At 40.5% G+C, this 12,819-nt stretch overlaps 1 protein-coding gene across 1 annotated transcript; it reads left to right on the forward strand.

The window, feature by feature from the left end:
• Window positions 1–3,674: 3,674 nt before the first annotated feature.
• LOC306849802 (rhodopsin) lies at window positions 3,675–5,380 on the forward strand. Its single transcript, XM_079385123.1, has one exon. The coding sequence runs from the start codon at window positions 3,768–3,770 to the stop codon at window positions 4,830–4,832; it is 1,065 nt and encodes a 354-aa protein (XP_079241249.1). The 5' UTR covers window positions 3,675–3,767; the 3' UTR covers window positions 4,833–5,380.
• Window positions 5,381–12,819: the final 7,439 nt, after the last annotated feature.

Here is a 12,819-nt window from a genome sequence, read left to right on the forward strand (position 1 = left end):
ACAGTGCAAAATACTTATTTATTGATTCAACTATGTGTTGGCATTTGTAAAATACGGGACAAATCGCGTCCCATATTGATTTGATACGGGACGCATCATTTGAACTTTAAATACCAGAGGATTCCGTATTGTAAGGGACAGGTGGCACACCTAGAGTGTGCTAAGAATTGTTTGTAGCTTGTTCTTATAGCAGTTGCTTAGACTTGAAACTTGTCATCTTGATGGCTGCTTTTAATCAGGAAAGTTCTAAATGGCAATCTCTGTTAAGATCTGTAGAACCTGTCAAAACGAAGAAATCTCTAACTGCAGAGTCTGCAGTCAAAAAGAGAAGGTGACAGAATGTGGGATTGAAATTAGCTTTTTTTTTTTTTTGCTGAACAGGTAAGATATTTCAGTGGCTTAACAGGTAGCTTTCTATCATTTGAGCACTTGTTTTCTTGATCAAGATTGTTCAGTACATTAAGTTGGCACTGAGTTTCCTGTGTTGCTTTTTCTCTCTCTCGTTTTGCTATGGTTAGTGAAGTAAATTTCTTGACAACTCTTGAGAGTGATTGGCATGGTAATGTACATGACAATGTAATGTATTTGGTCTTGGTGGAATAGATCGGTAAGTACCGAGACTTGCTGCTGCCAATACATCCACAACATGCTGCTGTGAGCATGTAAGAAATACTGCTGCTGCACATATAACATACAGGTACATGAAATAACCCCCATATAGCATACATGAATCACCTCGTAGCAGATCTATACAGGTGGAGCTGGGGAAGGTGGAGGGTTTCTGAAGCACGCTGCAACTGCTACACAAGCACTAGTCATATACTTGAATGATGAGCAGCGAGCCCATTGGCTGTGCCATGTGATAATGATGTTATTATGTCAGATTGAGTTCGACCTATCGGACTGCGCAATCTAGAGTTTCATGCCAGAACTTTGTATCTCTTTTCTGCAGGTTTTTTTGTTGTTGTGGGTGTTGTTGTTGCTTGCTGTGAATGAGAGTAGTTCTGCTCTGTGATCTGATCTGACTGAACAATCGTTACATCTAAACGTCAGTAATATGATTTTTTTTTTTCAATTTTCAATCGTTTTCAATTTGTTAGCACAAGAGCAACAGATATGTTACTTGTTATTGTATTTTTTTCACAACACACCCCACAAAAAAACCCCCAAAAAGACAAAACAAAAATACTCTGCAAGTCACGTGCAATTTAAGATCCCAGCAACCCGGCAACCCTACACAAGACAAGCAGTTTGGAAACAAGATGGACGGGTGGATGAAGCCAAGCTGAAAACATCAGGTTACACCAACAAAAGTATCAGTTAAGAATTAGATCATGAGGAAATACTAATAAGAAATTACTGAATTTGTCTACTGTTTACATGCATTCCTGTTCAGATGCATTCTGCAAACCTGTTGCCATCCTAGAAAGCCCATCCTGTAGTGACAAGGGCCTCATTTATAAAATATTGTGCAGAAACCATTCTAAATCTTACGATCATCTCTCAAATATGTGTAAGTGTGATTCATAGGATGAATGTACACACAGAAAACACATCTCTTTCAGATGTGAAATCTTGAATGATCTTGAACTTGCGTGCAACTGAATGGTTTCAGCTCTCTGCTTGTAAACGCCTCCTAATTAATGTCATTAACATGTAAAAGATCACCAGTCATTGTCCAAATTCTGTGAGCTGCAAGAACAGTTTAAATTTTCAAAAACCTGCAGTACTCAATCGAGAAAAAGTGCGTAGTCTGCTCAGACCCTGACATGACGCATGTGATCATGTAGCATGTGTTATTTGTAACATATCACCCACAACTGTGACTAAATAAATAATAAAAAAAGCTGCACATGTTCTTGCCAGACCTTTTGAGATTAATTTTTAGTGTCAGTCAGTGTAAAACGCCTTATATTTCAACATTAATTTTGCACTCGTGCAGCAGCACTATTAAATAAATAAGAACAACATATATGAGCTTTTTAAAATGACCAGCCAAATGACTATCTACTGTATCCACTGGGCTGAATTCAATTTGTAGATGAGTTAAAAAAAAAGGATTTGTTTCAGTTGCATCATTTTGTAAACTGGTTTCCAACACACAGTTACTGTCCTGATATGTGTTGTCTGTATATTAATTCTTTAATTTTAATGGTAATTGTTTCACTGTAAAGACGCTTGAAGTAAATCTAATCTGAGCTACACAAAAATTACTGACAAAAAGTTTCTGTTCATACCGTATATTGTTGTCTACTTCAAATTGTGCGAATATTTTATGTTCAGAATGCTAATTGAGACTATACAGACCAATTACAGCCAATCTTTTCCCTGCAGCCCATGCAGTGTGCACTGTAGAGAGACTAGCAAGCAGCTAATGTGCTTAAGGCTCCTCGTTGTAGGGTAACTCTCCTGTAATCTGTAAATCCTCTTCATAAAACCCACCTGTGTGAAATATGCTGAGCCTTGAGCATGTCTACCCAGGCATTTCACAGGGACAAGGGTAGCCTTAGTCCACCTGACACTGCACGATCTACAATATGCAAGAGTGGAAATAAGTTGTGTTTAATGCACTGGTTTTATTATCCAGAATGAAAAATGACTGATGAATGAATTTCTTATTCTTGAATTAATGTGCTTGATTAAATGTGATGATTACTAAGAACGGTAGTTAACTTGGACTATTCTGGTTCCTTCAGATCAACTGTTTGAGAATGGCACTAACATCTGCAAGGTTAGTGAGGTCACTTCCCTGAAAACAAGTAAACTTTTAATGCATCAAGGCCGATACATTCCAGAGCACTTATTAAGGATCATGTAGTGTGTGAAATGTGACCTACTTTTCTAGTGTTCCTCAGGCATATACCTTACAAGATCCCAACATGCCTTGTTGGCACTAATACAGCACAGGTCATCACATTAACATGAAACAGTTTGTGGTTCGATGTCATGAAACTGTATTCATTTTGAATCACTTCAAACCAAACAAACTTCTTATGTCAAATGTTTTTTAAAAACGTGAGTGTGCTGCTATCTTGGTTTGAAATTTTGTTGTCTCACTTGTGCACTTTGAAATGTGTCCAAATCCTTTTCGGGGCCTCTGCATTGGATGTTGCTTGATGGAAGTCAAGTCATATTTATTTATATAGTGCTTTTAACAATACAGATTGTGTAAAAAGCAGCTTAACAGTATTAAATAGGAAAACAGTGTGTAATAATGCAAAAGGACAACGGTAAACACTCAATTTTCAGTTAAAGCCAGTTCATCGACAATGACCAGGGACGAGTCATTATTTAGAATTGGAATTTCTCTGGATTTACACATCCTTGCGAACTTTTGGTATAACATAAATGCACAACTGCATGAAATATATCACACCGTGCAAATAGTTTTTGGATATTTTATAACGCAAATCTTACATATTGTGCCTTTAAAGCCAGTTCATCATTGACTGTGTGCCAAAGGAAGTTTTGTGTGTGTTTTTGTTCTATCACTGCTCAACTGCCTTGTGCAGGTACAACCTTAATAACTTGATAAGTTGCCAGATATGCAGTGCAATGATGGCTAGGATTATTTTATTAGTTGTGGCCTAAATAGACTCGTGCTGACAGCCTGGAAACATCAGGTAATCCCAAGCGAGCCTCTATAAAGCGGGGTGCACGCTCGCCCCGTCAAGTCGTAGCACGGTCCTGCCTCGTTTCTCCACAGTCCTGCCGAGCCATCCAAACACTACCGCAGAAAGGGCAGAGCACAACATCCAACCGCAGCCATGAACGGTACAGAGGGACCGGCATTCTACGTGCCTATGTCCAATGCCACCGGCATTGTTAGGAGTCCGTACGAGTATCCCCAGTACTACCTGGTGGCGCCATGGGCATACGCCTGCCTGGCCGCGTACATGTTCTTCCTCATCCTCACCGGCTTCCCCGTCAATTTCCTCACTCTGTACGTCACCATCGAGCACAAGAAGCTGCGTACACCTCTCAACTACATTCTGCTGAACCTCGCCGTTTCCGACCTCTTCATGGTGTTCGGTGGCTTCACCACGACGATGTACACCTCGTTGCATGGCTACTTCGTTTTCGGACGCCTCGGCTGCAACCTGGAAGGCTTCTTCGCCACCCTGGGCGGTGAAATGGGCCTTTGGTCCCTGGTGGTGCTGGCCTTCGAGAGGTGGATGGTCGTCTGTAAGCCCGTGAGCAACTTCCGCTTCGGAGAGAACCACGCCATCATGGGTGTTGTCTTCACCTGGATCATGGCCTGCTCCTGCGCCGTGCCTCCCCTGGTGGGCTGGTCCCGTTACATCCCCGAGGGCATGCAGTGCTCCTGCGGAGTCGACTATTACACTCGCGTACCTGGCGTTAACAATGAGTCCTTCGTCATCTACATGTTCATTGTGCACTTCACGATTCCGCTCATCGTCATATTCTTCTGCTACGGCCGCCTGGTCTGCACCGTCAAAGAAGCCGCTGCCCAGCAGCAGGAGTCCGAGACCACCCAGAGGGCTGAGCGCGAGGTCACCCGCATGGTCATCATCATGGTCATCGGCTTCTTGATTTGCTGGACCCCCTATGCCAGCGTGGCCTGGTATATCTTCACCAATCAGGGAACCGAATTTGGGCCTCTCTTCATGACAGTGCCAGCCTTCTTTGCCAAGACGTCTGCTGTCTACAACCCGTGCATCTACATCTGCTTGAACAAGCAGTTCCGTAACTGCATGATCACCACCCTGTGCTGCGGCAAGAACCCCTTCGAGGAGGAAGAGGGCGCCTCCACCACTGCATCCAAGACCGAGGCTTCGTCTGTGTCTTCCAGCTCCGTGTCCCCTGCGTAAACACTCGTCCGTGACACACGATAAGCAGCGACGTGCACTGGGCTTCGATGGCGACCGACGACACAGAGACCACAAAGTGTTCAGCCCAGGGAAACGAGCGACCGCTACCACTTGCAGAAAAAAATGTTTGTCAGTTTTCCTTTTTGTATTTTTACAAAACCCAATTGGTTCAACCAAAAGACAGTTTTGAGAGAGGACAGACCATGTCCCAGTTTCTGTACATCCAGCGAGTCCAGCGTAACAGTGCATAAGATTCTTTTTGTTTTTTTATTTTTCTTCCTAAAATGCAGCTAAAGGAAACATATCTTAACTCTCTTACTGTTGGACTCCTTATACTGGCTTTGTTGTGATTGTAGAGGCATGTATTCAAGGCAATGTAACAATAAAAAGCACTTTGCAAATTAAATCGCTCTATTTATGTTTTGATTGAGCTGTAATGTTAATGAAATGTCGAAATAGCATTTTAAATTAAATAAATGATACTGATTTCTGATGAGAGCTTTAATGTATTTAGTGTATATATTCCCACCTTCAGTAAAGGCTGAGTGCTTTTTAATCTATTCTGTTTAATCAACATCAAGACAATAGCTACTGCAGAGTTTTGAATTGAAAAAATTACATACATTCCTTCAATAGTTAACAGCACCATAATTATGGATAACAGGCTTAATATGTTATTCAACGCAAGTGTACAACCGGGGCAATCCTCTCTGTCACCTTGGATTAAAGGGTTTATGAAGGATGATTTGACAGATATGTATGGATGAATTAGGTAGGATCAGAATTGACGTGTTAATCCTGCTCTAGGTCAGAGTGGTGAAAATAGATTATGATTATGTATAGTTTGCCTTTCACTGGCATCTGTGTAAATAGGGACACACAGCCTCACACGACATTTGGTAACACTTTAGATTAGGGAACACCATTCACTAACATGAACTAGTTGCTTATTAACATGCATTTTACTAGCATATTGGCTGTTTATTAGTACTTATAAAGCACATATTAATGCATGTTTTAGATCCCTTAAACCTACCCCATACCTAAACATAACTACTACTACAACTGCCTTACTTACTATGAACAAGGGGCAAATTAGGAGCTTATTGAGGGAAAACTCTTAGTTAATAGATAATTTGTGTTCCCGACTCTAAAGTATTACCCAACGTGGTAGCCTGTAGGGACATTGCTTGCTTTGAGAACACCTCACATGGAATATTGCTGATAGGAGTGGCTTAACAACGCAATTAGCCATCATCATGAGTCTGTGGTGGCCAAAAATATTGCCACCCTTGCACTTTTTCTAAATAATCCTTATTGCTTCCAGACCTGGCATTAAATATTGACACTAAAACATATTTTGGTATACACATATTTATGTTTTTGCTGTGCAAAAGAAGAAGAATTTATATTCCAGATAATTTCATAGAGAAATCCTAAAATATCCTGGACAATGTTATTGGCACCTTCTAGAAGTAGTCATAGATAGCTATAATCTTGTGTCTGACCTTCTTTGTTATCTAAGCGTGGACAAGCTCAAGTCTACAAATGCATGTACGCAATGTTATATAGACATTTAAGACTCGTGGCACTGTGGCCACCCTCACTAGACGTGGCTGCAAGAGAAAACTTAGTGGAAGTTTGCAGCAAAGGATTGTTTGAAGGAAAAAGCACTTTGGTCAGCCTCAACATAGATTAAACTGACCTTCAGACACAAGGTATGACAGTTTCAACTTGCAACATCTCCAAGAAAGGGGGTTGTAAGGTAGGAGACCCAGGAGGACCCCCACAAAGTCACGTCAGAAGTTAGCCAGAACATGCCAGAATCCTTCTTGGCCAAATCATAGAATGACCAAATAAAAGCTTTTTGCTGTCTAAGCCCTGCAGTCAAACACAGAGGACGTTTGCGGGTTGCTTTGCTGCCTCTGGTGCTGGGGAAATCAGGCAAATACAGCTGCTCTGCAGCACAAAGGGTACGGGTCTCGCAGAAGGACAATGACTTTAAACCAGTCCAGTGTTCAAGGGCCTCATTTATAAAATGTTGCACAGAAACCATCCTAAAACTGATATTACGATCATCTCTCAAATATGCATACGGTTGATTCATAGAATGAACGTATGCACAGAAAAGACGCATACGCCTCTCAGATGTGAAATCTATGAATCGCAAATGATCTTGAACTTGCGTGCAACTGAATGGTTTCAGCTCTCTGCTTGTAAATGACTCCTAATTAATGTCATTAACATATAAAATATCACTAGTCATTGTCCAAATTCTTTAATTTAGAACAACGAGCTGCAAGAACAGCTTACATTTCCAAAAACCTGCGGTACTCCAACAAGAAAAAGTGCGTGGATTTAAGCTCACACACACTCTACGATCAAATCTGAGCATACACACGCTTTATAAATGAGGCCCCTAAAGCAGTCTAGATCTAAATCCCATTAAAAACTTGTGGAAAAAAGCAGTTATAAGAAATAGAAAACATAGCTTGCATCTAATTGCAGGCTTTAAATGAAGGAATCAAAAACCCAAGAATAGCAGTAAATAACAATACATAAATCGAAGACTACCATGCTATAGGAAACGACAAAGAACTGATGGCACCCAGGGCTACAACACAAAAGTATTTATTGTATGTTGTGATGATCCAAGGGGCTGTGGTACTTTATTTTGTCCAGCAGGTGTCTCTAGGTAACACTTTTTGTGTCTCCAGGTTAATTGTGTCACAGGTGTGGAAAATTGGTTGATTAACCAGGCTGCTTTTAAGATGCTGGTTTTCACCCTGATGAGGAGAAAGGAAAGGGAACAATTGGGTTTGGTCTCTGCTGGTCTCGCGGCTTGGTGGATATGCTGACTTTTCCTCCTCTCCAGTCCAAGGCTTGATGTTGTGGTTTTTGTATTTGTAGTTTTTTCTGTTATTTTAAATGTAGTTGTGTCTGTTTTATAATTAAAATACTTATGTGCAAATTTGATCATGTGGTATGGCCTCTCCATTTATGTTGCTGCTCCTTGAGCCAAGGGGTTGTAACATATGGGGGCTCGTCCGGGATTAACTAAATTGGCTTAGGGTTTTGGTATAATTTGGATAGTTCTTTAATTAGAATTATAATTTGGATAGTTCTTTAGAATTACAGGTTGGTTTATTCTTTAGGTAAAATTATTGGTTGGGCAAAATAAGTTTTGGGGAGTGCCATATGAAGGTATTTTGTGTTTTGATTAGTGGTTTTGGACTGGAGAGAGAATTGTCCAGCAGTTGCACTAAATTGTTCAGATGTTGCGGTTTAGACTGCATAAGCCAAAAATAACCCCGTGTTAGGTTGAAGAGCGCTTAACGCTTTTTGTTATTTTAGTTTATTTTAGTTTGTTGTTTTTGGTGCGTCGGACGCGGGTAGACTGGTTAGCAGTTGAGCTGCATGTGGGCGTGCCGAAGACTAGGGTTGAGTATAATTAGTAGAGTGTGTATATTATTTAGATACGGGGTGGCTTAACAAATTTTTCTGGCAGTTGAAGTGTGAACTGTTGGGTTTGGTGAGTATTAATATTTTGTTGTTCAAATGACCTTTTAGTAACAAAGTCAGGTAAAAATGGATTTGTTACAGGATTTCTTTGTTGCTCCTACAATGGGTAAATTAGAGCATCTTTCAAAAGAGCAATTATTTAAAGTAGCCGAACATTTTGAGTTTGAATTGGCTTTAGCGAAAAGTACTAAGGTAAAACCTCTGCGTGGGGCTGTAGAGGAGAAATTAAGAGAGCTGTTGGTTTTGACTTCGGAGACTCAGTCTGATGAAGAGGTGATCCCTGAAGGTATTTCCACACCTCAGGCGTTGTTAGATTCTAATAGGTTAACCTATGAGCAACAGTTAGAAATCCTTAAGATACAAAATAAAGAACGTGAATTGGACAGAGGACTTGAGTTACAGAAATTAAGAAGCCAAGAGCGAGAACAAGAACGGAATTTTGAAACGTTTAGAATGCAACAAAAAATGGAAGAGGTGAAATTAGCTCAGGAGGCTGAACGGTTAAAATTGATCGGACAAGGGAAGTTTTCTGGGGGTAATGTTGATTCTTCAAATGGTCAGGAGATTGCAGGGGCGAGTGGAAATCGAATGGCCGGTTTAGTACAGATGATTAAACTCTTGCCTAAATTCAATGATCGAGACCCAGATGTGTTTTTCTCTCTATTTGAAAACTTGGCTGAGGTTAGGGGATGGAACGATGCTGAACGTACACTTTTACTACAAAGTGTTTTGGAAGGAAAAGCTCAGGAAGCTTTCATTTCACTTTCTTCTGAAAATCGAAGGAATTATAAGGTAGTAAAAGGGGCGGTTTTAAAAGCGTATGAACTTGTCCCTGAAGCGTATCGGCGACGTTTTAGAGGTTGGGAAAAGGATGAGCGCAAAACGCACGTAGAAGTGGCAAGAGAATTGACAAGTTTCTTTAATCGTTGGCTTACATCGTTGTGTGTTAGGACTTTTGAAGAGCTTTCTAATCTAATAGTTTTGGAGCAGTTTAAAAACATTATTCCAGAGCGTGTCGCGATTTATGTAAATGAACATAAGGTGACGACGGCTGCTGAGGCTGCCATTCTTGCAGATGAATATGTACTAATCCACAAAAATATCAGTGACTTATGTTTATAAAAAACCAAGAAACAGCGGAAATGCAGGGAGAATGAGTCCGAATAGATCAGAGCATGTTAGGAAAATGGATCCAGAGTCAAGTTGCCGGTATTGTTTGGAGAAGGGTCATTGGAAAAAGGAGTGCCCTATATTAAGAAATAAGTATAAGTCCGTGGTTCCAAAAGCTGTTGGTCTCGTGTCTACTACTGGTTTGATTTTTAAATCCGATGTAGGAGAAGCAAAGACTTGTGGTGGAAATAAGGGGCTTTTGCAAGCAGGGTACGAACCGTTCATAACTATGGGGACTGTGTCGTTGAAAGATTCTATGAGAGTGCCTGTTACGATATTACGTGACACAGGATCATCTGAATCTTTCTTATTGGATTCGAAACTACCGTTTTCTTCTAAATCAGATACGGGGAAAAGCGTTCTAATTCAAGGTATTGGATTAGACGTATTTTCGGCTCCTTTGCATCGAGTTCAGTTAGAATCTGACGTCGTGAAAGGTGAGGTGGAAATTCCATTAAGATCAGTTTTGCCTATCGAGGGGGTGGATTTGATTTTGGGAAATAATTTGGCTGGGAGTAAAATATGGGGTACGGAAGTGTTTCCCGTTGTTAAAACCACTCCAGTCTGCTTGGTCGAGTCAGACAAATGTGTGCAAGAACTGCCTGAAGTTTTCTGTTCCTGTGCCGTAACACGAGCGATGAGTAAGAACAAAGGAATGGACGAGTATGACCAGGAGGGATTTCCTTATGACCTTTCTAGGAATTTGTCTTGGTTTGTTCCATCGATTTCTCGGCAGGATTTGATTGAAGAGCAAAAAAAATGATGTGCAGCTTAACGTATTGTTTGAATCCGTTAAATCAGAATATGAGATGAAAAGTTTGGCTAGCGGATATTTTACACAGAACGGATTGTTACTTCGTAAATGGACGCCGTGTTATGATACAATTCTGGGTGACCCGGTGGTTCAGATAGTGGTACCAAAGGGATTGCGGGAGTTCATTTTAAAAACTGCTCACGGAGACATTGCTGGTCACTTTGGAGTAAAGAAAACCTATCACAAGGTGATGCATTATTTCTTTTGGCCCCGATTAAAGCGAGACGTGGCTGCTTTTATAAAAACTTGCCATGTCTGTCAATTGGTTGGAAAACCGAATGAAGTGTTATCTCCTGCTCCATTGTATCCTATACCGGTGGTGAAAAATCCCTTTGAGTATTTAACGATTGATTGTGTGGGGCCATTACCTCCTTCTAAATCTGGTTCCATCTATCTGCTGACCGTGATGTGCCAAACAACGCGATATCCTGCTGCGTATCCGTTGCGCAATATTACTACAAGGTCTGTAGTGAAGGCTTTGACTCAATTTATTTCCATATTTGGAATTCCTCGTGAAATTCAGTCGGACAGGGGAACAAATTTCACATCACATATGTTTGCCCAAATTCTAAAACAGTTGCGAGTAGTTAATCACAAAAGCAGTGCTTTTCATCCTGAGAGTCAGGGATCCCTTGAACGCTTTCATCAAACATTAAAACAGTTGTTGAGAACGTACTGTACTGAATTGATGAAAGACTGGGAGGAGGGACTTCCTTGGTTGATGCTTGCTGCTCGCGAGGTCATTCAGGAAAGTTTGGGTTTCAGCCCAAATGATTTAGTATTCGGACATACGGTGAGGGGACCGCTTGCGCTTTTGCGTGATGATTTATTGGAAACTGAACCACCAAAAAATCTTTTGGATTATGTAAATGGATTCCGATTTAGGTTGTATTTGGCCGGTAAATTAGCCCGTGAAAATCTGGGTAAGGCACAATCTAAAATGAAAATCTGGTTTGATCGTAAGGCAGAAAGTAGGGAATTCAGTTCTGGAGATCAGGTTTTGGTGTTGCTTCCGAAGACTGGTTCCTCTTTTGCTGCCAGATTTTCTGGACCTTATACGGTGCTTGAAAAACTCTCCGAACAAAACTATATGATTTCCACTCCAGATAGAAAGAGGAAGGCTCAGTTGTGTCATGTAAATCTATTGAAGCCTTATTTGTTTCCAAAAATGGGACTAAATGACGCTGTTGGAGGTGCTGAAATTAAACCTGTTGCGATTGTTGTAGGGGACGAAAGTGGGGTTGAGAAGGATATTTTTGATGAATGTTTAATTGAACCTAGACTTCGAAATTCTGAGCAGTTAAGTAAATTGGAGGTTATGCTTGGGCATTTATCCCAGGATAGTTGTGAGGAATTAATACATCTGATAAAGGAGTTTCAAGCGCTTTTTTCTGATATTCCTTCGTGTACAGACCATAACCCTCTTACCTTCTTACAGTCCTTGGGTAGTCCAAATCAACGACTTATTCGTTGGGCTTTATTCTTACAGTCGTATAGCCTAGATATTCGTCATATTAAAGGGGTAGATAATATTATGGCGGATACTTTGTCACGAGCTCCATTGAACGAGTAACCTATTACATTTTTGTTGGTTCTTGTCTTTATTTATTCCACCTGTTATGTTCTCAAGGCGCCTGAGAGCATTGAGAGGTGGAGTTGATAAGGGGTAGGTGGTAAATGAGAGATGGTAAGTGGAACCAATAATTTTATTTGATTTCTAAATCTGATTAAAGTTTTGTATGTGTTGTTTCATGTATTATGTTTACAGAGTACCTTTTATAAGGGCCTCTGTCTTTGGGAGGGAGGTGTGATGTTCCAAGGGGCTGTGGTACTTTATTTTGTCCAGCAGGTGTCTCTAGGTAACACTTTTTGTGTCTCCAGGTTAATTGTGTCACAGGTGTGGAAAATTGGTTGATTAACCAGGCTGCTTTTAAGATGCTGGTTTTCACCCTGATGAGGAGAAAGGAAAGGGAACAATTGGGTTTGGTCTCTGCTGGTCTCGCGGCTTGGTGGATATGCTGACTTTTCCTCCTCTCCAGTCCAAGGCTTGATGTTGTGGTTTTTGTATTTGTAGTTTTTTCTGTTATTTTAAATGTAGTTGTGTCTGTTTTATAATTAAAATACTTATGTGCAAATTTGATCATGTGGTATGGCCTCTCCATTTATGTTGCTGCTCCTTGAGCCAAGGGGTTGTAACATATGTATTTTCTGCAAATGTGTGAGACTTCTGATTCATTTGCTGCTATACATAAATAACTAGAAGACTAACAAAGTGCAGTAAATGGTAAAACTATAAGACTAACAAATATCAAGTAGCATATCAGAGAAAAATAGATGGACATTTAAGTTACAAATGGATCTGCTTCCAGTAGTTTGACTTGTTTAAAAACAGTCTGTTATGCTGTTTGATATTGCAAACTGGTATTTTAGATCAGGTCCATGTTTATGTTAAAATAAGGCTGGATATGTAGACTACATTCA

Source organism: Barbus barbus, assembly GCF_936440315.1.
Source record: "Barbus barbus genome assembly, chromosome: 29".
Lineage (NCBI taxonomy): Eukaryota > Metazoa > Chordata > Actinopteri > Cypriniformes > Cyprinidae > Barbus > Barbus barbus.

What these genes read in the sequence shown, in the direction of transcription:
- LOC306849802 (XM_079385123.1), top strand. Translation starts at nt 3,768, where the DNA reads ATGAACGGTACAGAGGGACCGGCATTCTACGTGCCTATGTCCAATGCC.